Source organism: Marmota marmota, unplaced genomic scaffold (genome assembly GCF_001458135.2).
Source record: "Marmota marmota marmota unplaced genomic scaffold, marMar, whole genome shotgun sequence".
Classification (NCBI taxonomy): domain Eukaryota; kingdom Metazoa; phylum Chordata; class Mammalia; order Rodentia; family Sciuridae; genus Marmota; species Marmota marmota.
In genome coordinates this window covers 35,635,447-35,657,792 of record NW_026000005.1, presented here as the reverse complement: position 1 = coordinate 35,657,792, position 22,346 = coordinate 35,635,447, and the positions used below count along the sequence as shown (strand labels likewise).

The following is a 22,346-nucleotide window of genomic DNA, read 5'->3' as shown; positions in this document are numbered from 1 at the left end:
GGGGAGCGCGCGGGCGGGGACTCTGGGGGACCGAGGCCCGCCCGCTGCCGGACCCCGTTCTTCCTCCGCTTCCTAATCTCTGGTGTCCTCAGAACCAACCCCTTCGTGTCCCATTGACAGATAAGGAAACTGAACTCAGAAGTGAAGCCATCGGCTCAGGCCCTCCAGCTTGGGCAGGGGCGGAACTGTGGCCTCTCAGCCCAGCGCCTCTCCTCGGTCCAGCCCGGGGGTGGCGTCTCAATACCTCCGGATGCTCGTCCGCGCTGACCCCAGAAGGAAGTGGCCAGGGACTGTGAAGGGGGCTGGAACTGAACTGGCTGTCCCAGAGATACACAAAACCAGGCGTGGCTGGCCGCTGTCCCCTCACCCGCCATTCGCAAACCGAGATCCCACCCCCAGCACACATCCCTAACTGCCCCCCGCCAAGCCTTTGCTGGTGCGGTCTCTCACCAGGGGAGACACCGCCCCGGCAGGCGCACCTCGGTCCGAAGCCTCTGGCTCTCTCCCCACATTGGCGAAGGTGGGTAGGGTGGTACACGCGCCCGCCCCGCCCCAGCCCACCAACTGCTGCACCCCTCTACCCCAGCAGCCGGTCATCACTGTACCCATACATTTATTTGGATCTCTTTTTATCAGTTTGCATTCCCAGAAAGGACAGTCGTGGGGGCTGCCAGTTGGGGTGGGCGGTGCGTGCATGGGGTGGCACAGAACTAAGCAGAATTCAGTTTTGCAATTAAGAGCAAATGTCCTCTCCATCCCCGGCCAAGTGGGGATGGGGGCAGTGCCAAGGGTAGGGTAGGGCAGGGCTCCTGGGAAGAGTCTAGGTGCAGGGCCACTCCCATTCCCAGAGTGTGACAGCCTTCCTCCCTCTGGGGATGGAACTCAGAGCTACTATGGAGGTGAGGGCAGCCCCGAACAGGAGCCTCCTTGTCCCCAAATCGACTTTGTCCTGCCCTCATCACTAGCCCCCTATGCTAGGCCCAGGGTCGCCCCTTGGTTGGCCCTCTGCTGTCTTCTTTGACCCCAAGTTCTAAGTCCTAGGCTTAAATGTACATGTGACCAATCCATGCGTCCTTTTGTCCACCCCCTCCCCAAGTCCTGCTCCACAGATCTGAGAACTCCCTAGAGGGGTTCCTGTCTGCACTTACTGCACACACCAGAACCCTACTCCTGGCACACACCCCCTCCCCGGACTGCCCCGCTTCCTATCCAACTTTCAAAATTCTGTACAAAAGTTACCTTCTCTGCCCCTGGGCTCTCTAAGTTAGGGTCAGGTGCCTTTCACCTCATCCTGTTATTCAGTGGCTTGTCCTTTATTTACTTAGCTGTCTCCTGGAGTGTGCGCGCTCCTGGATAGCTGACACCTTCTCTAATTCGGAACTCTCCCTTCCCGCCTCTAGCACAAGGTCTGGCACAGAATTGGCACCCAGTTAATGCCAAATGAATTGGCCACAGGAACGGGCAGCGGGTACCGCTAGGAAGCTGCAGAAGGATATGGGAGATGCTTTTCTTCACCACCCACCCGCCGCATTCTTCAGCTCTAGGGTCCTGTGTTGTCCAAGGACAAGCCTGGAGAAGGGGGATGGGCGATCCTCTTGCCCCACACCTTCTCGGGCAGCTGCTCTGCTTTCTCCAAGACGTGTCACCTCCCTTCTCTCCTTGCGGGCCCCACTCTAATCATTGCCCTTTTAAGAAAGAGGAAATTCTTCTCATAAACAAGCGCCCCAACCTGAGCGCCAAGCCGGCCGCCGGACCCGCTGGGTCCCCGGGAAATCCGGGTTACTTTCAGACACCGCATCTGCCCCAGGCTCAACTTAGGGATAAGGTGCGGCGACCCCTCCTCGCTGCAGTTCTTCGCAACTCCGGGGCTGAGGTCCGATGGACTGGCGGAGCCTGGAGGAGGGACTTAGGGGAGCCTAGAAACATCCTAGGGAGCGTCTGTAAAGTGCAGCCTCTGCACCGGGCGAAGGGGTGCCCGGTTCCTTCCTGCAGCTGAGGGGGTTCCCCGCCACCTCCTGGCCGGGGATCATTCTGTGGCCCCCAGGCGCGAGATTCTGGCACCAGCCTACCCTGATGGTGCCGCTTGGCCCGGAGCGGAGACGCCGAGGCGGGAGTGCGGGCGCTCGGGACTGTCCCTGCCCCTAGGGGGAGCTGGGAGTCAGCACGGAGGGAATGTTAAAGTGCCGCGTGGGAGTCCAGTCCGCCCGGTTCCCTGGGGAGATGACAAATGAATTGGGACTGGAAGGCACGGGCTCTTGGGTTCCTTAAGACTGGAGCCTGAAGGAACAAGAATTGGGCCTTGGTTTTACTGCCTGGAATACGGGTTGCAAGCGCAGAGCAGGAGCGAACCAGATGGGAAGGGGTCAGACTTGGGGTCTTCCGGGTTTGCGGTCCCAGCTCTTGGGAAGAGGAGGGAATGTTTGTTTAACATTCATCAAACTGTTCTAAGTGCCAGTTTGGAGCCTGTGTCCCTTTCCGTCTTTCCCCTCCCCTCATGGGTCAAGTCACTCATATGTGCTCAGTAAATTTTTTTTGAATGATTTTTAAAAGTTCCATGTGCCAGGCACTGCGTTAAAGTGCTTTATACCCAAGGCAGGGTTGGTGTTGTCCCCATTTTACAGATGAGGACACAGACCAAGAGATTAAGCCTTTGTTCAAATTAGGAGACAGTAAGTCCCTAAGGACCACCTTTGGATGACTTGCAAGAGTGTCTGGCTCCATCTTGCTGCCTTCGTGTCCACGCCTATCTGTGTCCAGGGGCTAGTCTGCCCCTTCATCCCATCTCCCAGCCAGGGCCTGGGGGTCTCATCCAGAGCTTTCCCGACCGGCCTGCCTGTCTTCTAGGAGCCCATACAGGAAGTGCTGGTGGGAGCTGTGGGTCAGAAAGGTGGCCCCATGGGCAATGCAACAGGTCCAGACCTGGGAGAGGGTGACCACAGGGACAGTCAGCCTGGGAGTGGGGGAGAGGCTGAGACCCCAGGGGGGCCCACCTGGTGGCCCCCTCCCATTCTTCTCTCCACTTGCCTCCCCCCCCCATTCCAGAAAGCCCCACCCCACAGCCCCTGCATACCAGGTAGGCAGTGAGGGCCAGATAGCCCGCGGCCAGCAGAGCCACAAGGCCAAAGTAGGCTGGGTGGGGCAGGCTGGACACATAGCTGACCACAAAGTAGAGGTTGATGGCGAAGATCAGTGCCATGATGCTGGAGGTGATAGCTTTGCTCAGCCTAGGGGACAAGCAGGAAGCTCAGGACTGGCTGGATATAGCTAGAGACCTGCATCCGCCCCTCGTCCAGTGCCCACCGCTAGCTTGGAGCTGGGAGCTGGTACACAAAGCCCTCTTCTCTGAGCTGCGGGGCCTGGTACACACAGAGCCTTGCCCACTTCTGGTCTCCAGGCCCCCCAGCTCCACACTGGCAGGATCTGGCAAGAGGTGAGGTGAGGGTAACCTCAGGCTCTAGAAACAGCCCTCACCCCCACTGGTTTCCCCACCCACTTACTAGCTGTGTGACTCTGGGAAAGTTCCTCAATCTCTCTGAGCTTCAATTGGACTTGGGGATAACAATAGTTCCTGCCTCTGGGTGATGAATACATGGGATGGGAGGACTCACCGGCCATTGGCAAACTCCTGCATGACAGCGGGCATGCTGGTGAACGTTAGGATGGGCAGCACAGCAAAGGGAAGCTGTGGAGAGAGGTGGGAGCTGAGGCCAGGGACCCTGCCTTCAGAACAGCAGGGGATGGGGAGGCCCCGCACCTCAACCTCTGTCTTGTGGCCAGCCTTTGGGCAAGTCCCCTAACTCCTCTGAGCCTGTCTCTGTGCCTTTCAAAGCAGGAGAAAGTATGTGGGGGCTGGGGGCTCTGGCACAGGCTGCCTGCGTTTGAATTTTGGCTCTGTCACCTAACTCTGCTGGTCAGTTTCCCCATCTGTGAAATGGGAACAACAGTGACTCGGATTTGGTGAGCCTTGTAGGCCAAGTGCATTCAGGGTAGCGCCTGAGTGGGCTCCATGTGGGGTGGCCGCGGTTCCTGCTGGGCCCTCATCTCACCAGCAGGCTCTGCAGCACGTTGAGCAGGTCGTTGAGGCCTGACAGGTCCCTCAGGTCCCGGAAGACGGCCACGAGCACGGTGGGCAGGATGGCGCAGGAGCGGGTGAGGAGCACCCGGGCAAAGCGGGACCACNAGTTCAAGGCCAATCTCAGCAATTTAGGGAGGCCCTAAGCAACTTAGCAAGACTCTGCCTCAAAATAAAAAGGGCCTGGGAAGAGGCTTAGTAGTTAGGTGCCCCTGAGTTCAGTCCCAGAACGAAAAACAAAACAAAAAAAAAGAGAGGGGACCCGGAGCCCGGAGTAGGGGCAGAGGCTCAGAAGGCACAGCTGGCCGCGGTGCCTGGCGTCCCCCTGGAGGGCCAGTGTGTGAGGTGCGCCGACAGGGAGAGCCGGCTCACCGCGTCCTGGTTGGTCTTCTGGAAGAAGGCCTGCCCAAAGACAGCCATGACGAAGAGGTTGATGATCAAGGAGACGGAGAGGGCGATGGTGGCCTCGATCAGGAAGTACATATTGGCTTCTCGGATTTCCGCCCGGCGGGCACGGTCCACCTCTCGGGACTATGAAGATCAAAGGGAGAGGGAAGAGCCAAAGTCCTTAGAGTCACACCAGTGTCCCCTGCCTTCCCACTTGCACCTCTGTTCCCTCTAAACCCCAGGTCTTCTGAAGACCCCATGTGGCAATCTGGTTCAGAACCTGGTCAGCTGCCTCCTTCCTATATCCTTGTCCTTGCCAGAGGCCGCTCCACAGTGACCGGCTATGAGAATAAAGGAAGACGGGCCTTTGAGATCCCCATGTAAATCAGTCTGACACCGTCCCTTTCACTCACCGTGTTACATCCTTAAACACTTGCTTTATTTCTGCCTCAGGGCCTTTGCACTCGCTCTTCCCTCTGCTTGCAATAGCTTCTCCCTGTCTTTGGTCACTGTCTACCAGACTTCTCTTCTGTTTCCTTCAGAGGACCTTTCACAGTCCACAGTCCCTTCCTTTGTTTGCTTGATCCTTGCCCGTCTCCCCTCCTAGAATACAGGCTCTGGAAAGGCAGGGCCTTGACTAACGTTGACCCTTAGCTCTCTGCACACAGCAGATGCTCCTTTTTTAAAAAATTTTATTAAAAATTTTTTAAAAATTTAATTAATTTTTTGTAGTTGTAGATGGACAGAATGCCTTTGCTTTATTTGTCTATTTTAATGTGGTGCTGAGGATCGAACCCAGTGCCTCACACGGGCTAGGCAAGCGCTCTGCCGCTGAGCCCCTGCCCCAGCAGATGTTGCTCCTTTTAAAATAGAGACTGAGCCTTTCCCGGCTCAGACCGTGAAGGAGCCGGGGGGCGGGGTTCCAGGCTGGGGGGCGGGGCCAGTGCGGCTTCAGGAGGCCTGTCTTCCTCCATCCCTCCCTCCCTCCAATCACCTTGACCAAGGCTGAGTGCAGGTAAATATTGTGGGGCATGATGATGGCGCCCACGATGCCCACGGCCTGCAGCAGCTCTGAATGGCCGCAGCCCGGGCAGGAGGGCAGGAACAGGTCTCGAAGAAGCAGTCCCTGCGCCGGCCGAGCCACCACGTACTGTGGGGAGGAGAGGGTCAGCCACTAAAGCTGGGACACCCGCCTCTCCCCCCAGCCCAGCACCTGGGGGCTTGTCCTAGGGCGCTTCCTCCACCCCTGGGCCTGGCTTCCTACCTCGTAGCCGAAAGTCAAGGCCATGATGGTGATCAGGAATCCAAAAAAAGCTTCCAGCTTCCGCAACCCTAGGGGCAGAGCAAACCAACCAACCAGAATCCCCTGCAACACCGCAATTTTAATGGCTGATATTTTGAGCACTTTGTTCCCGCGCTGTGCCAAGGCTTAAGGTGTTGTACCCACGTGAGCCACTGTTTCCCACGTTGCAGATGGAAAAACAGCTGGGCCGCCAGGACGCCCAGGGGGGAGTCAGCCCCGCCCAGCGCAGCCGGCCCCAGGCTCAGCGCCCAGCCTCCCACCTGGGCCAGGAGCGCTCACTCACCATAGTTATCCAGGAAGAGGAAGAAGAAGGTGTCCACAATGGTGATCAGGACGCCACCCCAGAGCGGGATTCTGAAACCACAGTGGCCCGGGTCAGCCCAGCCTGGTCCAGCGTCTCGCACTACCGTCCTCAGCGCACGGACGGTGGGACCAGGCCTCCGGGGTGCAGGAGCCCAAGCGAGGACAGCGGGCAGGGAGGAGGGAAGCCCTGAGAGTCAACCCAACACTCCAGGCCCAGCGAAGCCCGCAGGGGGCCAGGAAGGCAGGAGGCTCAGAGCCATAGTCCTACATAGAGCTCCCTAAGTCACATCTGTAGGACTTTACAGAGGTCACTTTACATTCTGAGAAATGGAGCAGCAGCCCCATGTCAGAGGGGACAGCAAGATAAAACGGAGTCCAGGAGGTACATGGTCTGGGAAAGAAATAGCAGCTCTCCCCCAGCCCTGGACTGAAGGGTGGGTGCCCACGGGGTGGTACCGTCCAGCTGAGAGCAGGTTGAAAGCAATGGCTGTGCCGATGACCTCCTGCATGTCGGAGCCCACGATGGCGAGCTCGATGGTCAGCCAGAGGAGGGTGCGGGGCACCTAGAAGAGGAGCCGATCCTTCATCAAGGTCCTTCATCAAAGCGGGTCAGGCACTTGCCTGCAGTTTCAGTCTCACGCCCACCTTTCCTTCCCTGTACTGTGCTGCGGGGCTAGCAGCCTGCAGACCACCCTCCCCAGGCAGCCTTGCCAGGCTTTGGAAGCGGTGCTTATGCAGGATGGCGGTGTTTTGGATTCGGCTTCTGTGTGTCCCCCCAAGATGCGTGTGGTGCAAGCTTGGTTCCCTGGCAGCAATGTTGAGAGGTGGTAGAAATTTTAAGAGGTGGGGCCTAACTGGACTTGGTGGTGCACCTTGTAATCCCAGGGGTTCAGGAGGCTGAGGCAGGAGGATTGCAAGTTCAAGGCCAATCTCAGCAATTTAGGGAGGCCCTAAGCAACTTAGCAAGACTCTGCCTCAAAATAAAAAGGGCCTGGGAAGAGGCTTAGTAGTTAGGTGCCCCTGAGTTCAGTCCCAGAACTAAAAACAAAACAAAAAAAAAGAGATGGGACCTAGAGGAAGGTAGGGAGGTGATTGAGGTGTTGCCCCCAGAAAGGATTCATGTAATTCTCATGGGACCTTAGTTAGTTCCCAAGAGTGTGAATTGTTACAAAAGAGCAAGCCTGGCCCCTGAATGGCTCTGACTTCCTGTCTCACCATGGCTTCCTGTCTGGCCATGACATCCCTTCTTCCTGAGTTCCTGCCATTGTGATGCCAGGTGCCACTAGAGTCAAGCAGAATCAGCGCCACACTCTTGGATCTCCAGAACTTGAGCTATATAAACCTGTTTTCTTCACAATAGACCCAACCTCAGTTATTTTGTTATTGCAGTGACAAATAAACTAAGAGATTGGGCAGAGAGAAATCATTTTCCCTGATTCTGGTGGTGTTTCTGGCAGGGTTACTAGCAAGGACACCAGCTAACTGAGCTCCAGCCACACTTGTGGTCATTTAAGCAGTGGCCACAATGCTTCTGGAAACTTAGTGGCAAATGATGACTCTTGGGCTCATGCCAGGAGTATATCAGTTTTCTGAGCTTTGGTGAAACCTTTTGCCTTTGCTCCTCCAGCCCTTCAAACTGAGTGCCTGCACTGAATCCCTTGGAAATGTCTCATGGTATAATTTCTGTTTTCCTGCCTGGACATGGACAGCAGTGACCTTCCTTGAGCTGATGCCTTTCAGTTTCTGCCTTGGGCAATCACATCCCCAGGTTCTAATTTCCCTTTCTGTAAAACACGTGTTTCACCCCGATGCCCCACGATTCTGGGTGCTGTTTGTTTGAGCCTCAGTCTTCTCATCTGTCAACTGGGCTTGCTTGCCGCACTTGGGTGCGACGATGTACAGCTTTCATTTGATCATGGAAGCTGTAAGTAGCTGCTCAGGGTTCGAAATCTGTGGGTGCTTCTGACCAGGCCCCCTACACTTACCTTAGGGTAGTAGAGGTGGCAGACCTCGCCCAAGTCCTTGCCCGTCACCACGCCTAGCCGGGCAGCCAGTCTCTGGCACAGCAGGCCCAGCACGGTGGCCCAGAGCAGCACCCAGAGCAGCTGTGAGGAGGCAGGGAGAGCTTCAGCCAGGGGGGCTGTCCTGGAAGGCTGCAGACTGGGGACACCTAACCCAGGACACCCCATGGGGAGAGGCAGGAAGACGGAGCAGGAACCAGCTTCGCAGGCTGCCCTGGGGGACCCCTTCCTGTCCCATTTGAACCAGGAAGACCATCTCCCTGGCAGCCCTGAGGGCCCCTGGCAAGCTGAGGGCTCTGCTCTCAGCCTGGTCACCTCCCACCCCACTGAGGCCCCGACTTGGTCACTTTGAATCCAGCCACGGCGCCAGCCTGCAGATCCGATTCGATGTTTCCCGGGTCCAGGAAGGCGATGCTCATGAGGAAGCCAGGGCCCGTGAATGCCCACAGTCTCCGGAGGCTGAAGGTGCCCTGGTGGGGGAGCAGAGGGAGGAGGGCCTGGGAACGGGGGTGGCAGCAGCTGCCTTGGCCGGCCCCTCCATCCAGGCTCCATTGCCTGTCCCCAGAGCTGCCCGGTCCCCAGACATGGCAGGGGACACGTGTGGAGGAACCGGCAGGGTTTGCTGAGTCACGGAGGATCTGCTTTCTGAATTGGTCACGGTCACTGTCACGTTCCTCAGTCTCAGCAGCATCCTGCACTTGACTTGCCCACCTCTTGCCGGCTTGACTCAGGAGGTCCTCGGGCTCCAAGAGGGGAGCACTCTGGGGGTCAAGCCGCCCTGGTCCAGTTCCTCGCTCCCTAACCCTCTCAGACCACAGGGGTCTCTCTGGGGTCCACTGAGGCTGGGGTCCCCCACCCCATTCCAGGGCTTGGCCTGTCAGTCAGACTAGAAATCTGCTAGATTCTTGTGACAGCTTCTTTGGAAGCTAAAACAAACCTGGAGGCATCAGTCCTAATTCACCCGGGACCCTTTCCCTTCCTAGAAAGCTGAGATTCATTCAGAAATGGCTTCATTCAGAAAGCCGTTTGGTCATTTTTAGACAACCATGGCGTTTTCCAGCTAAGGAAGGGGCAGTTCCACTGTCGCTGCTGACTTGGGATCCTATCAACCCTGGAAGCCCCCAGGAAGTTCCAGAAGGCCCACCGGTTTCGCGTCTGGGATGGGAATCTTCTCACTCAGGTAGGTCTCCCTGGGAGGCGCTTGTTGGGGCCCTGGGCCAGGAGGGCTGGAGATGGAGCCATAGCTGGGCCTGCTCAGCCTCCAGGGCCTCCCGTCACCTGTGAGGAGCCCAGGAGGCATATTGAGTGTCCTGCCTCTTTCTAGAGCCCAGACTTCAAGCCATTGCCTCCTCCCTCTCCTCTTCTTGGCAAAGTAGAGAAATGAAAGTCCTTGGCCTTCATCTTGGGTCCCTCACCTTCACCCCTTGACCTGATATTTCAGATGTGTGGGAACTGGAAGTTTCAGAATTACTTTCCCAGAATTCCCCACACTCTGATCTCAGAGGTGTGAGAGAGACACCAGACTCCAGGAAGGGCAAGTTGAGGCCACCATGTCCTCCATCCTTGCCTCCTCCCAGAGACGAGGAAACTCAGGGGCCCTATCTACAGAGACCAGACATGGGAATAACAGGCCCTTCAAGGGGGAAGATCTCAACCCCAGCGGGTCTGGGTCAGAACTGTGGTCCTGGCCACGACTCCCCTGGGGGACCAGGGGCTTCCTTGGCTTCTCAGACCTCCCCCAGACCTAGTGTCCTTCTCCACCCTGCCCTCCTAATCAGGGGAGCCCCTGGAGGCCACTACTCACTCGTCATGAGGACACAGGCGTCCGGTGCGTGGTGAGTTCAGGGATGTGCCGGGCACCCCTCAGCCTGCACCCGCTTTGTGCGGCTGTGCGAGTGACTTTGGGAACACACCCTCCTGCCCATCACCCTGGCTCCGTCTCTTACATCGCTGGATGCGGACACTCACATACTCACACGCTTGGGCGTTGTGAAACTCTCCAAAGGCAGAAGTGGCCTGCTCAGCGGAAGGGTCTGGTCACCCACAACATGGTTCCTCTCTCGGATGCCCTATGTCCTTCAACATCTCTGGCTCCCCTCCAGGCACCCCATGTTCTGTCTCCCAAATGAACTCTGATTTCAGGCACTTCCTGATTAGCAGGTTGGAACTTTGATCTCCCTCATTTCCAGGGAGGGGAGAGGGTTGAGGAGAGTTCCATAACCAGGGGCCCTGCTTCAGTCACACGCCTGCACAACGGCGCCTCTTGGAGATGCTCAGCTATGGGCTTCAGGGGGATTCTGGGTTGGTGAACACACTGGGTGCTAAGTGAACCACATCTGAGGGGCAAGAGAAGCTCCATGCACCGCCCCCGCCCCCCAATAACCTTGCTCTGTGTGTTCCTCCTATTCGGTTGTCCCTGGGTAAATCCTTTATGATAAACCTATAATATTAAGTAGGGTTTTCCTGAGTTCTGTGAGTCACAAATTATCAAAACTAAGGGTTGTGGGAACCTCCAGTTTGCAGCCAACTTGGAAAGAGGCATGTATAACTTAGGGACCCGCTACTTACACTTGGCATCTAAAGAAGGAGGCCAGCCTGGTGGGACCGTCCAACTTGTGGGGCTTGTGTTAACTCCAGGTAGTTAGGGTCAGAGTTGAGTTACATGGGAGAACACCCCACGTGGTGTCAGAAGTGTGGAGAGGAAGGAAACAAAGTGATCCTCTCTCAGAGATTTTTAGGCCCAGAGTTGATCTAGAATAGGATTTACTCCCATATTGAGTCCAAACCTTTAGATGACGCCTGGGAACCCAGGGTGAGAGTGGGGAGCCAATTTCCTGGCATCTCAATGACGGGGCAGGCTAGAGGAACTGGAGAGACGGCAGTGTGGGGACAGGGGAGAGGAATGGGTCCAGGGGACACGGCACCCTCATGGCTTGTCACCACGCAATCCTATTGCACAAGGTACCACATCATCCTGGCCCCTGAGGTCTGCACACATTTCCCAATCACCAACCCGGGCTCCTGTGGGCTTGGCGGGCTGGGACTGGGAGACTTCCTGTCTGCGTATTTGGTGGTGGGGGGGCGGCTTTCCAACAGCTAGGAACTCAGTAAATGTAACTGATCATCCATTGATCAGTGTCCCTCACAACCTCTAAGTTACAGAACAGGGGGTCTGTGCCATGGTCAAGAGCAGAGATCCTGGGCAGAGACTCAGAGAGCAGAAGTTCTAGAAGAGCGGCAGAAATCTACAGAGATGTCCCCAGAATCTGGGGGTGGTGCCGAATGTCAACCCCTGCCCAGTTCAGGTGAAATTTCATAATTCTCAGTTCACTCAAAATGGGTCACAGACTTAAATGTCAGTATGCAACTATCAGAGTTTTAAGAAAAGAAGCAGGAGAAATGTTTCAGATCTAGAACCAAATGAGGGCTTCCTGGACTTGATCACCAAAAAGCCTGATCCATGAGGGGAAAACAGATGAATTGAACCTCAGATAAAAATTAAAGACTGGGCTGGGGATGTGGCTCAAGCGGTAGCGTGCTCGCCTGGCATGCGTGCGGCCCAGGTTCGATCCTCAGCACCACATACAAAACAGAGATGTTGTGTCCGCCGATAAATAAAAAATAAATATTAAAAAAAAAATTAAAGACATTTTCAAATTAAAACCTTTTATTTCAAATTGAAATCTTCTGTTCAATGAGAGACCCTGTTAAACGATTAAAAGACAAGATAAAGCTGGGCGTGGTGGGGCACACCTGTAATCCCAGCGGCTCTGGAGGCTGAGGCAGGGGGATCTTGAGGTCAAAGCCAGCCTCAGCAATTTAGCAAGACCCTAACAACTCAGCAAGGCCCTGTCTCTACATGATATATAATAAAGGGCTGGGGATGCGGCTTAGTGGTTAAGTGCCCCTGGGTTAAACCCCTGGTACAAAGAAAAACAAAACAAAACAAGGAGATAAAGATTTGTAGATAATGTTTGCAAATCACAGGGCAAGGGACTATTATCACAGTAGATAAAAATCTCTTAGAACTTAACTCTCAGGATCTGATCCAGGAGTAGAAGAGGGGTGTGCTGGAGCAGCCCCTGCTCCCGCCCCCGGAGGCACTGAGGGGCCTCGGCAAATGGCTTTCTTGCTGGCCACTTGCGGAGTGAGTAGACCCTTTGGGGGTTTGGATTCAGGATTTGTTCCTTGTGTCCAAGACTTTGACAAGAAACTAACAGAGGCAGATGCTGACCTACAAATCTTGATAGAACAACTAACGCTTTTAGATGACAAGCTTCAAAACTGTAAAGATGATGAACAGAGAAAGAAAATTGAAACTCTCAAAGAAACAACAAAGAGCAAGGCAGAGTCTATTAAACACTGCATTGTGTTGCTGCAGATCGCTAAAGACCAGGGTAATGCCGAGAAGCACGCAGATGGAATTATCAGTGCTGTTAATCCTGTGGATGCAATATGTCAACCCAGTTCCTGGGAACCTGTAGCAGCACGGTGCCATCCCAGACTGTCTTACCTCCAGAACCAGCTCAGCGTCCGTCTTCCTTACCCGTGGGACCTGGGTTAGCTACCTTGGGACATCATCAGACTCCAACACCAGATAGCACAGGCAGTGGGCATTCACCACCTAGTAGCAGTCTGACTTCTCCAAGTCATGTCACCTTGTCTCCAAACACAGTCCCAGAGTTCTCTTACTCTAGCAGTGAAGAGGAATTCTATGAGGCCGATGGATTCCATGGGGTGGCTCATCCCCAAAGTGCTTAATAGATTCTTCTGGTTCTGCCTCCGTCTTGACACACAGCAGTTCGGGAAATAGTCTACAGCCCCAGATACCACAGAATCACTGAATTCTTCATGTCCAATGGTACAAGTGGTGCTGATCTTTTTGATTGACAGGACGATAGAGACGGTGACGGGGAGGCAGCAGGGTCAGTGTTATCATGCACCTCTCGTCACAGGTTAGGCTCCGAATGGATCTTCCTCAGGTAGTTCTTCCAACATTTATTCTTGAAAGAAGATCTCTTTTAGAAATGTACGCAGACTCTTTTGCACATCCGGACCTGGTGGTGAGCATTCGTGACCAGAAAGATCCCAGGGATCGAACGGTTCAGGTTGTGAAATGGTACCTCTCCACCTTTCATGCAGGAAGGAAAGGATCGGTTGCCAAAAAGCCATACAACCCCATTTTGGGTGAGATCTTTCAGTGTCACTGGACATTACCAAATGACACTGAAGAGAACACGGAGCTAGTTTCAGAAGGACCCGTTCCCTGGGTTTCCAAAAGCAGTGTAATATCCGCGGCTGTGCAGGTTTCCATCATCCACCCTTTTCAGCCTTTTATGCTGAATGTTTTAACAAGAAAATCCAGGGCTGGGGATGTGGCTCAAGTGGTAGCGCGCTCGCCTGGCATGCGTGCGGCCCGGGTTCGATCCTCAGCACCACATACATACAAAGATGTTGTGTCCGCAGAAACCTAAAAATAAATAAATAAATATTTAAAAAAAAAAAAAAAAAGAAAATCCAATTCAATGCTCAGATCTGGACTAAATCAACATTCCTTGGGGTGTCCATTGGGGTGCACAACATAGGGCGAGGCTGGGTCTCATGGCTAGACTATGATGAGCATTACATTCTCACATCCTCCAATGGTTAAGGAAGGTCTACGCTCACAGTGCCCTGCGTGGAACTAGGAGGAGATGCAATATTAATTGTTCCCAAACTGGCTATAGTGCAAATATCGTCGTCCACACTAAACCTTTCTATGGAGGCAAGAAACACAGAATTACTGCTGAGATTTTTTTTCTCCAAATGACAAGAAGTCTTTTTGCTCAATTGGAAGGGGGAATGGAACAGTGTCATGTATGCAAAATACGCAACCGAGGAAATGCGGTCTTTGTAGATACCAAGAAGTTGCCTGTAATCGAGAAGAAAGTGAGGAAGTTGGAAGATCAGAATGAATATGGGTCCAGCTGCCTTTGGAAGGATGTCACTTTCGGTTTAAAAAACAGAGACGTGGATGCAGCAACTGAAGCAAAGCACAGACTTGAAGAAAGAGCAGGAGCCGGAGGAAGGAAGGAGAAGGAAACTCAGGGGGAAACAAGGTTCTTCCGTGAAGATGGAGGAGGCTGGGTTTGTGATGAGCCATTACTGAACCGTCTTGGTGCTGCGAGGCAGTAGGCTGGGACACGGGTCTGCACCCGGTGACAGGGTGGGTCGTAGAGCGCTTGCCTAGCATGTGTGAGGCACTCGGTTTGATCCTCGGCATCACATCAAAATAAAAGGTTATTGGTCCACCAACAACTAAAAAAAAAAAAAAAAAAAAAAACCCAAATATTTTTTAAAAATTCCAACAGAAGTGAGCAAAAATCATGAGCAGGGGCTGGGGTTGTGGTTCAGTGGTAGAGGGCCACATACAAGGGCTTGCCTTGTATGTTCAATCCTCAGCACCACATACAAACAAATAAATAAATAATTTTTTAAAAATCATGAACAGTCACTTCACCAAAGAGGATGTACAGATGGCAAAAAAAATACATGAAAAGATGTTCAACATTATCATTCCTTAGGGAAATGCAAATTAAAATCATGACCAACCAGGTCAGGTGGGACACTCCTGTTAATCCTTGCTACTCATGAGACTGAGGCAGGAGTACCACAAGTTCAAGGCCAACTTGGGCAACTTGGCAAGATCCTGCCTCTAAAATAAATTTAAAAGGGCTCGGGCGGTCAGGCATGGTGGTACGTGCCTTAATCCCAGATACTCCGGAGGCTGAGGCAGGAGGATTGAAAATTTGAGGTCCAGCAGCTTAGCAAGGTCCTCAGCAACTTAGTGAGACTCGCTCTCATTTACTTTTTTTTTTTTTTCAGTGCTAAGGGTTCATGTATGCCAATTTAGTGAGACTCTCTCTCTCATTTTTTTTTTTTAAACCCAGGGCTTCATGTATGCCAGGCAAGCACTGTACTACTGAGCCACATTCCCAGCTCATCTCTCAGAATTAAACAAAAGGGCTGAGGATGTGCCTCAGTGGTTAAGCACCCCTGGGTTCAATCTTGGTGCCAATAAGAAAAAAAAAAGGGGGGGGGATGCAGATATAGCTCAGTGGCAGAGAGTCCCTGGGTTTAATCCTCAGTACAATGTGGGAAAAAATTTATGCACAAATGTTTACAGCAGCTTCATTTATAATAGCCCAAGCTGGGAGCAACCCAGATGTCCTTCGACAGGTGGATGGTTAGCCAAACCACGGTACGCCTTACCATGCCAGGATACACCGCTGGGCATTTATCCCAGAAACTGAAACTTATGTCCACACACACATAAAGCCCTGTACATAAATGTTTATAGGAACTTTATTTGTCATAACCCCAAATGGTAATTATTTCAGATGTCCATTAACAGATGAATGGCTAAATAAGCTGTAGTACATGCATACCATGGACTACTACTCAACAATAAAACAAAGTATTGATAATAACTTTGATAAATCTCCAGGAAATTGTACTGAATGAAAAATAGCTAGGGGCTGGGGCTGTGGCTCAGCGGCCGAGCATTTGCCTTGCACATTTATTTATTTAAACATAAATAAATAAAATAAAGATGTTGTGTTCAACTACAACTAAAAAGTATTTTTTAAAAAATAGCTAGATGCAGTGGTACACTCCTGTAATTCGGAGTTGTTTGAGAGGCTGAGGCAGGAGGACTGGAAATTTGAGGCCAGCCTTGATGCTATCTCAAAATAAAAATTAAAAAGGGCTTGGGGTATAGTTCAGTGGTAGAGTGCTTGCCTGGCTTGTGGAACATCTTGGGTCCAATCCCCAGGACCACACACACACACACACAGACACACACACACACACACAAGCCAATCTCAAAATGTTGCTGATTCTGTGCAGTTCAGGCCCACACCTGTAATCCCAGCAACTGGGAAGGCTGAGGAAGAAGGATCACAAGTTGGAGGCCAGTCTCAGCAATTTAGGGAGAATCTCAGCAACCTAGCAGGATCCTTTCTCAAAACAAACAAAAGGACTGGAGATGTAGTTCAGTGGGTAGCAGAAAACGAAACAAATAAAAAACAGTTATATTCTGTATTATTGTTCTATTTAAATGACATGTTGCAATGACAAGATCTTAGAAATGAAGATCAGATTAGTGGTTGCCAGGGGTTAGGGATGGGTGAGGTGGGATGGATGTGGTTACAAGAGTGACTTGTGGGATCCTGCGGTGTTGGAGCCATTCAGATTCTTCACTGTTGTGGTGGATACCGAAACCACACATGGCAGAACTGCACAGAACCGCTACACCCACATGTGGGCATGCACACACGCACACACACGCACGCGCACACACACACACACACGCACGCACGCACACATGAATATAAGAAAAAGAAGGGCACCTGAAAATGATCAATGGGATCGTGTCAATGTCACTATCCTGGTTGTATTGAAAACAGGGACACAGCTGGGTATGGTGGTGCATGCCAACTTCAGCAATTTTAGTGACGCCCTAAGCAACTTAGCCAGACTCTGTTTCTAAATAAAAAATAAATAAATAAAAAGGGCTGGGGATGTGTCTCAGTTGGTTAAGTGCACTTGAGTTCAATCCCTGGTACCAAAAAAAAAAATGTGGGGGGGACATTCTTTCATCAATACTCTTGACAACATTGTTCACAGCAGCCAAAAGGTGGAAACTGCCTAAGTGTCCATTAACAGATGACAAGATAAACATACAATGTGGTATATACACAAAATGGAATATTATTCAGCCTTAAAAAATAGTTTTTGGCGGGGCTGGAAACGTGGCTCAAGTGGTAGTGTGCTCGCCTGGCATGCGCGGAGCACTGAGTTCGATCCTCAGCACCACATTAAAAAAAAAAAAAAGATATCGTGTCCACCTAAAACTAAAAAATAAATTAAAAAAATAATTCTGGAGGGGCTGTGTTTGGGGGTGGAATCTGAGGCTGCCTGCATGCTAGGCAAGTGCTCTACCACTGAGCTACACCCCCAGTCCTGAGTTCCAAAATGTTGTCAGTCAGTGTCAGTTCTTTGGAATGCCAAATGTTACACACATTGGTGCTCCTAATAGTTGATTCTCAGGTTTCCCCACTGTTATTGTCTAAATGTTTGTGTCCCTACAAAATTTATATTTTAAAACCTAGCTCCTGCTGAGTGCAGTGGTGAAACCTATAATCCCAACAACTCAGGAGGCTGAGGCAGGAGGACTGCAAGTTCAAGGTTGACCTCAGACTCTTAAGACTTTGTCTCTAAATAAAAAAATGAAAAGGGCTGGGGAGTAGCTCCGTGGTAGAGTGCCCCTGGGTCCACTCCCCAGGTCCACAAAACAAAATCCAACAAAACCAATCAATAGGAGATGAAGCCTCTGGGAGGGATCAGGTCATGAGGCTCCATTTACAAGGGATTTGTGCCCTTGTATGAGAGATTGAGGGGACTTGTTTGCCCTTCAGCCCCACAGAAGACGTTCCCCAAACATTACACCTGCTATCGCCTCAGTCTGTGCTTCTTGGCCTTCAGAACTGTCAGCAATAAATTTGTTGTTTATAATTACGCAGTTTTTTTTTTTGATACCAGGGTTGAGCCTAGGGGTGCTTACCCACTGAGCCTCAGCCCCAGATTTTTAATATTTAGAGACAGGGTCTCCCTGAGTGGCTTAGGGCCTTGCTAAATTACTGAGGCTGGCTTTGAACTTGAGATCCTCCTGCCTCAGCCTCCCAAGCCGCTGGGATTATAGCACGCACCACCACGCCCAGCCTAAGGTATTTTCTTATAGCAGCCAGAATGGACTCATTCAGCCACCAAAGCCTTGCCAAGATCTCAAACATGAGGTATTTATGATGATTAAAATAGTAGGGAACAATTCCTGTTAAAGAATTTCTTTTTTAGTTGTAGATGGACACAATAGCTTTATTTATTTATTTATTTTTTAAGAGAGAGAGAATTTTTTAATATTTATGTTTTAGTTTTCGGTAGACACAACTTTATTTTACTTTTATGTGTTGCTGAGGATCAAACCAGTGCCTCATGCATGCTAGGCGAGCGCTCTACCACTGAGCCCCAGCCCCAGCCCCAGTAGAGAACAATCTTGATGCAATGCATCATAAAACAAAACGGAGAAACCATCAAACTGAGCAGGAACAGGTTTTTCGTGCTGGTTTCAGGGGAGCTGCAGATTTAACCAGAGGATTAATAAAGGGAAGAACCGACAGAGAGTCCAAAGACGAGGTCTGTACCTTCCCAAGCACTACCAGCCTGGTTTTAATGTTGTCTAGTTAAATACCAGAGACTCTTCTTTAGGGCTCTGCTATGGTTTGAATATGGTCCCCAAAAAACCTGCACTGGAAACTTAATCTCCACGGCAACAGTGTTGGGAGGTGTTTAGCTCGTGGGGCTTGTGAATGAATTAGTATCAATTATAAAAGGGTTTGAGACCCCAACTTCATCTTTTTTTGCATTCTTTCTCTCCCCCTCTCCCTCTTGACTTCTACCATGGGGTGATGTAGCAAGAAGGCCTTCCACAGATGCCAGCACCCTGACATTAGACTTCCCAGGTTCCAGAACTGTGAGAAATACATTTTTTTCTTGGTAAATCACCCAACCTCTGGCAATCTGTTATAGCAGCACTGAACAGACTGAGTCAGGCTCTACCTGTAGCACTGCTCTTAGTTCACCTGCTCTCTTCAAGGCTTCTTGTGGGAAGGGAAACTTGCAGAAACAGGTGGACATCCAGGCCTTTGCCTCACTCACGTCCAGAGTCAATGTCTGGGACAGCAGGCCACATGCTGGTTAGGCTCCCTCCCTCTTCATCAGCTTATCCTGAGCCCTGTAGTAGCCCATAGGTTCAGTGCTCCCAACCCTCCAACCTCCTAGCCTTATCTTAAGCTGCTTTCTCTTGAAATATCCTCCACAACCTTTGCCTGGTGTGGCCTCCTCCAGGAAGCCCTCCATGGTCTCTCCCAGGCAAGGTTGTGTACTCTCTCGGCACAATGCCCTGCTCTTGGTGGCAATGCTCTAGAGAGGAAGGCAGTTTCCAGGCACCTGGAGAAGGGGAAAGGCAGTGTCCAGTGAAGCCTGCTCTAGATTATTAAAGCAGGAGGTGCCCCTTTTCTGCTGTGAGGCAGCCACTTGGGTCTTTCTATCAGAATGGCTCAGTTCATGAACCCTGGAGCCGGACACTCTGGGTTGAACTCCCTGCTCTGTGTAGCCTCAGACCTTGACCTTTTCCTCATTTGTAAAATAGATATAATAATAGAACCTGCCCTGCTATGATGTGAATGTACCTCCCAAATTTTATGTGTTAGGAACTTAATGCCCAAGTTCAAGTGTTAACACATTTGGAGGCGGGGCCTTTAGGACAGCATGAGGTCCTGAGGGTGGGGCGCTCATGATAGGGGCAGTGGTTTCTATAAAAAAAAAAAGGATAGTCTTAGCTACTCAGGAAGCTGAGGCAGGAGGATTGCAAATTGGAGGCCAGCCTCCACAACTTAGTGGGACCTTGCCTCAAAATAAAAAGGGCTGAGGGTGTATGGGGGTGTCGCTCAGTGGTAGAGCGTCCTTTGGGTTTAATTTGGGTTTAGTCCCCAGCACCACACCCTCCCCCGCACCCAAAGACAAACACAAAAGAAGAGGAAGAGAGAGATTGGGTGGCTGCCTGCGGTCTCTGTGATGTCAGGATTCGGCCAGAAGGCCTCACCAGATGCCAAGCAGATGCAGGTGCTCTTCCAGCCTCCAAACCACCAGCCAACTACCTCTGTTCCTTATTAATAACTCAGTCTCAGGCATTTTGTTAGAGCAACAGAAGGTGGACTAACCCACCTCCTAGGGATGCTGTGATCACAGGAATTGTTGACTCATGCTTATTACCAGGACTATTTATTTTCTTGCAGTGGTGGAATTGAGCCCAGGGCCTCATGCATGCTTGATAAGTCCCCTACCACTAAGTTACACCCCAACACCTTATGATTACTATTTATTTCTCTTTGATCCCTGGACTCTCAGATGAGGTCAAGTTTGAATTGCACACTTCCATGTTGTATGTATATGTTCCCTTCTTAGCCCTTTATGATAATAACAAAGTATTTTAATAATAATATTATAATTATTATTTGCTATTATTTATTAACTAATAATAATAATTATTTATTTATTATTATTGTTATTATTTTGTGGCACTGATTGAATCCAGGGTGCTGTACAACTGAGATATATCCCCAGCCCTTTTAATTTTATTTAGGGCCTGCTCTCACTAAGTTGCCCAGGCTGGCCTTGAACTTGTGATCCTCCTGCCTTAGCCCACGCCCAGCTTCCTTCTTACCCCTTCTGTGATCTACCCTTACACATTCGTCCACGGGATGACGAGGGTGTCTCCCTTTCTGAGCTCCTTGTGCCCTGCAGGGGCCTGGCCTGTTTGCCCACCACTGAATGCCCAGGTGCTGGGCCAGATGGGCTCAACAGGTAGTTTTTTTTTTTTTTTCCCCCAGGAAATGGTCAGAGGTTGAAGCAAAAGGATTGCAAGTTCAAGGCCATCCTGGGCAATTTAGTGAGATCCTATCTCAAAATAAAAAAAGTAAAAGGGCTGGGGGGTGTCTCACTGGTAGAGCATCCCTGGCTTCAATCCCCAGTACTGAGAGAAAGAGAGAGAAAGAGAGAGAGAGAGAGAGAGAGAGAGAGAGAGAGATTGATTTATAAATTTCTTGGTATTATGGAGCAAAAGAAGGGGTCATAGAAGTTCTGGGACAAACTATAAGATCTAAAAATAAACCACTTTTGCAATGGATGTCCCAGAGGAGGCAGGGAGTGGTCAGACTTCTCCTTCCTAAGTTCCCTAATGCAGGCAGGCGAGCTCGACAGAGAGGCTGGAAGTTGCCTCTTCACCTTTCCTCCACCTGCAGGGTGTCTGCGACTGCAGGGGGCCTGGGGATATAGCTGGGAGTGTTCGGTGCATGGGTTGGGCCCGCCTTGGTTCTCCACTTGTACTTGCTGCGGCCTAGGAGCCTGGCGGTGAGCCAGCCCTGTCCAACCCGCCATGACTCATGGCTCCCATTGTCCTCAGGCCTCCCTGCTCTGTTCCCCAACATGCTGTACTCAGAGCCTTTGTGCTTGCTGTTCCCTCTGCCTCGAATGCTTTTCCTCAGTCTGACTCCTTATCATTTAGGTCCTAGGTTAACTCAGACACTAGAGAGATCTTCCCTGAAGTCCCCACCCTCAATCCTCCAACCCCCTGAGTCACTTTCTACCCATGACTCAGCTTTTAAATGTCTGAAACGTCATAAGAAATAATGCTTTTTTTTGGGAGGGGGGTCCATCTCCCCACATTACCTGTAAGCTCCATGATGACAGGGACTGTGTCTTATCACTGCTGACCTCCCAGTTCCCAGAATAATCCTAGTCCGTGAAGGGAGGCAGTATTTGTTGGGCTGACTTCCAGCTGGGGTAAGAATTTCTTCTCTAGAGCTATGCTTCTGATATGGAAGCCACTCTATCTTGAAAGTTAATTTAAATCAAAAGTAAAACTCCAATTCTTTGGTCACATTGGCCACATTTCCAGTACAGAACGCCCATACTGGCTAGTGGCTTCCTTGCTGGACATCACAGGCACAGACCATTTCTACCAGAAGGTGGTGTGGGATGTGTTCCACTCTCCTGCTGGTACCCTCTGCTCATGCCATTTTCTCTGTCTGGAAAACCTTACATGTCCCCTACCTCGAGCCTGGCACAGTGGTGCCTGCCTGTAATCCCAGTAGCTCGGGAGGCTGAGGCAGGAGGATCGCAAGTTCAAAGCCAACCTCAGCAACTTAGTGAGAGCCAGTGCCTGTGGATCCCCCGCCGTTTGAGGGTTCCTGTGTGTGGGTGGGGACGCGGTGACGATGGAGCACAAAGGCGTAGAGCGAGGCCAGGGGTGTTTCACGACCCTCCTGGGGCGGGCGACTGTGCTTAGTGGGATCCAGAAGGATTCTGAGCGCCAAGGACCCCGCCCCTCCAAGTCTGCTACCTGGAGACTCAGAGCGAGGGCTTTCAAAAGCAGTGTCCAGGTTCACCCTGCTTCCCGCGCCAACTCTAAGAGTCGCTAGGCTTCTATTTTCTTATCTGCGAAATGGGGATAACAATGCGCCCGGCATCTAGGAGGAAAGACTGAAACTCGCTCCACTCGTGGGGTCAAAGGCACCAGGCGCGGGCCAGGGGGAGTCCCTGCTGGCCCAGCGGCGCCGGGAGCGCCCCGTTTATTCCCACAAAAGCCGCAGCTGGGTCGGCG

General features: G+C 51.6%; 2 protein-coding genes and 1 pseudogene across 2 annotated transcripts in view; 1 reads left to right on the top strand and 2 right to left on the bottom strand.

The window, feature by feature from the left end:
* Positions 1-2,513: 2,513 nt before the first annotated feature.
* Slc11a1 (solute carrier family 11 member 1) lies at positions 2,514-10,054 on the bottom strand. The gene is given in 13 exon segments (XM_015481375.2): positions 2,514-2,919; positions 3,071-3,224; positions 3,609-3,682; positions 4,047-4,266; positions 4,335-4,603; positions 5,454-5,609; positions 5,724-5,791; positions 6,046-6,116; positions 6,522-6,628; positions 8,051-8,170; positions 8,434-8,556; positions 9,231-9,364; positions 9,891-10,054. Coding segments are annotated over 13 exon segments (1,617 nt in total). The 5' UTR covers positions 9,898-10,054; the 3' UTR covers positions 2,514-2,805.
* Positions 10,055-12,098: 2,044 nt separating this feature from the next.
* Positions 12,099-14,342, top strand: LOC107138478 (annotated as a pseudogene).
* A 6,622-nt stretch (positions 14,343-20,964) lies between these two features.
* LOC107138399 (ciliogenesis associated TTC17 interacting protein) overlaps positions 20,965-22,346 on the bottom strand; it is a 7,378-nt gene continuing 5,996 nt past the window's right edge. The window contains exon 11 of the mRNA XM_048808992.1: positions 20,965-21,157. Within this exon, the coding sequence (XP_048664949.1) occupies positions 20,965-21,157 (193 nt within the window). The remainder of the gene's footprint in view (positions 21,158-22,346) is intronic.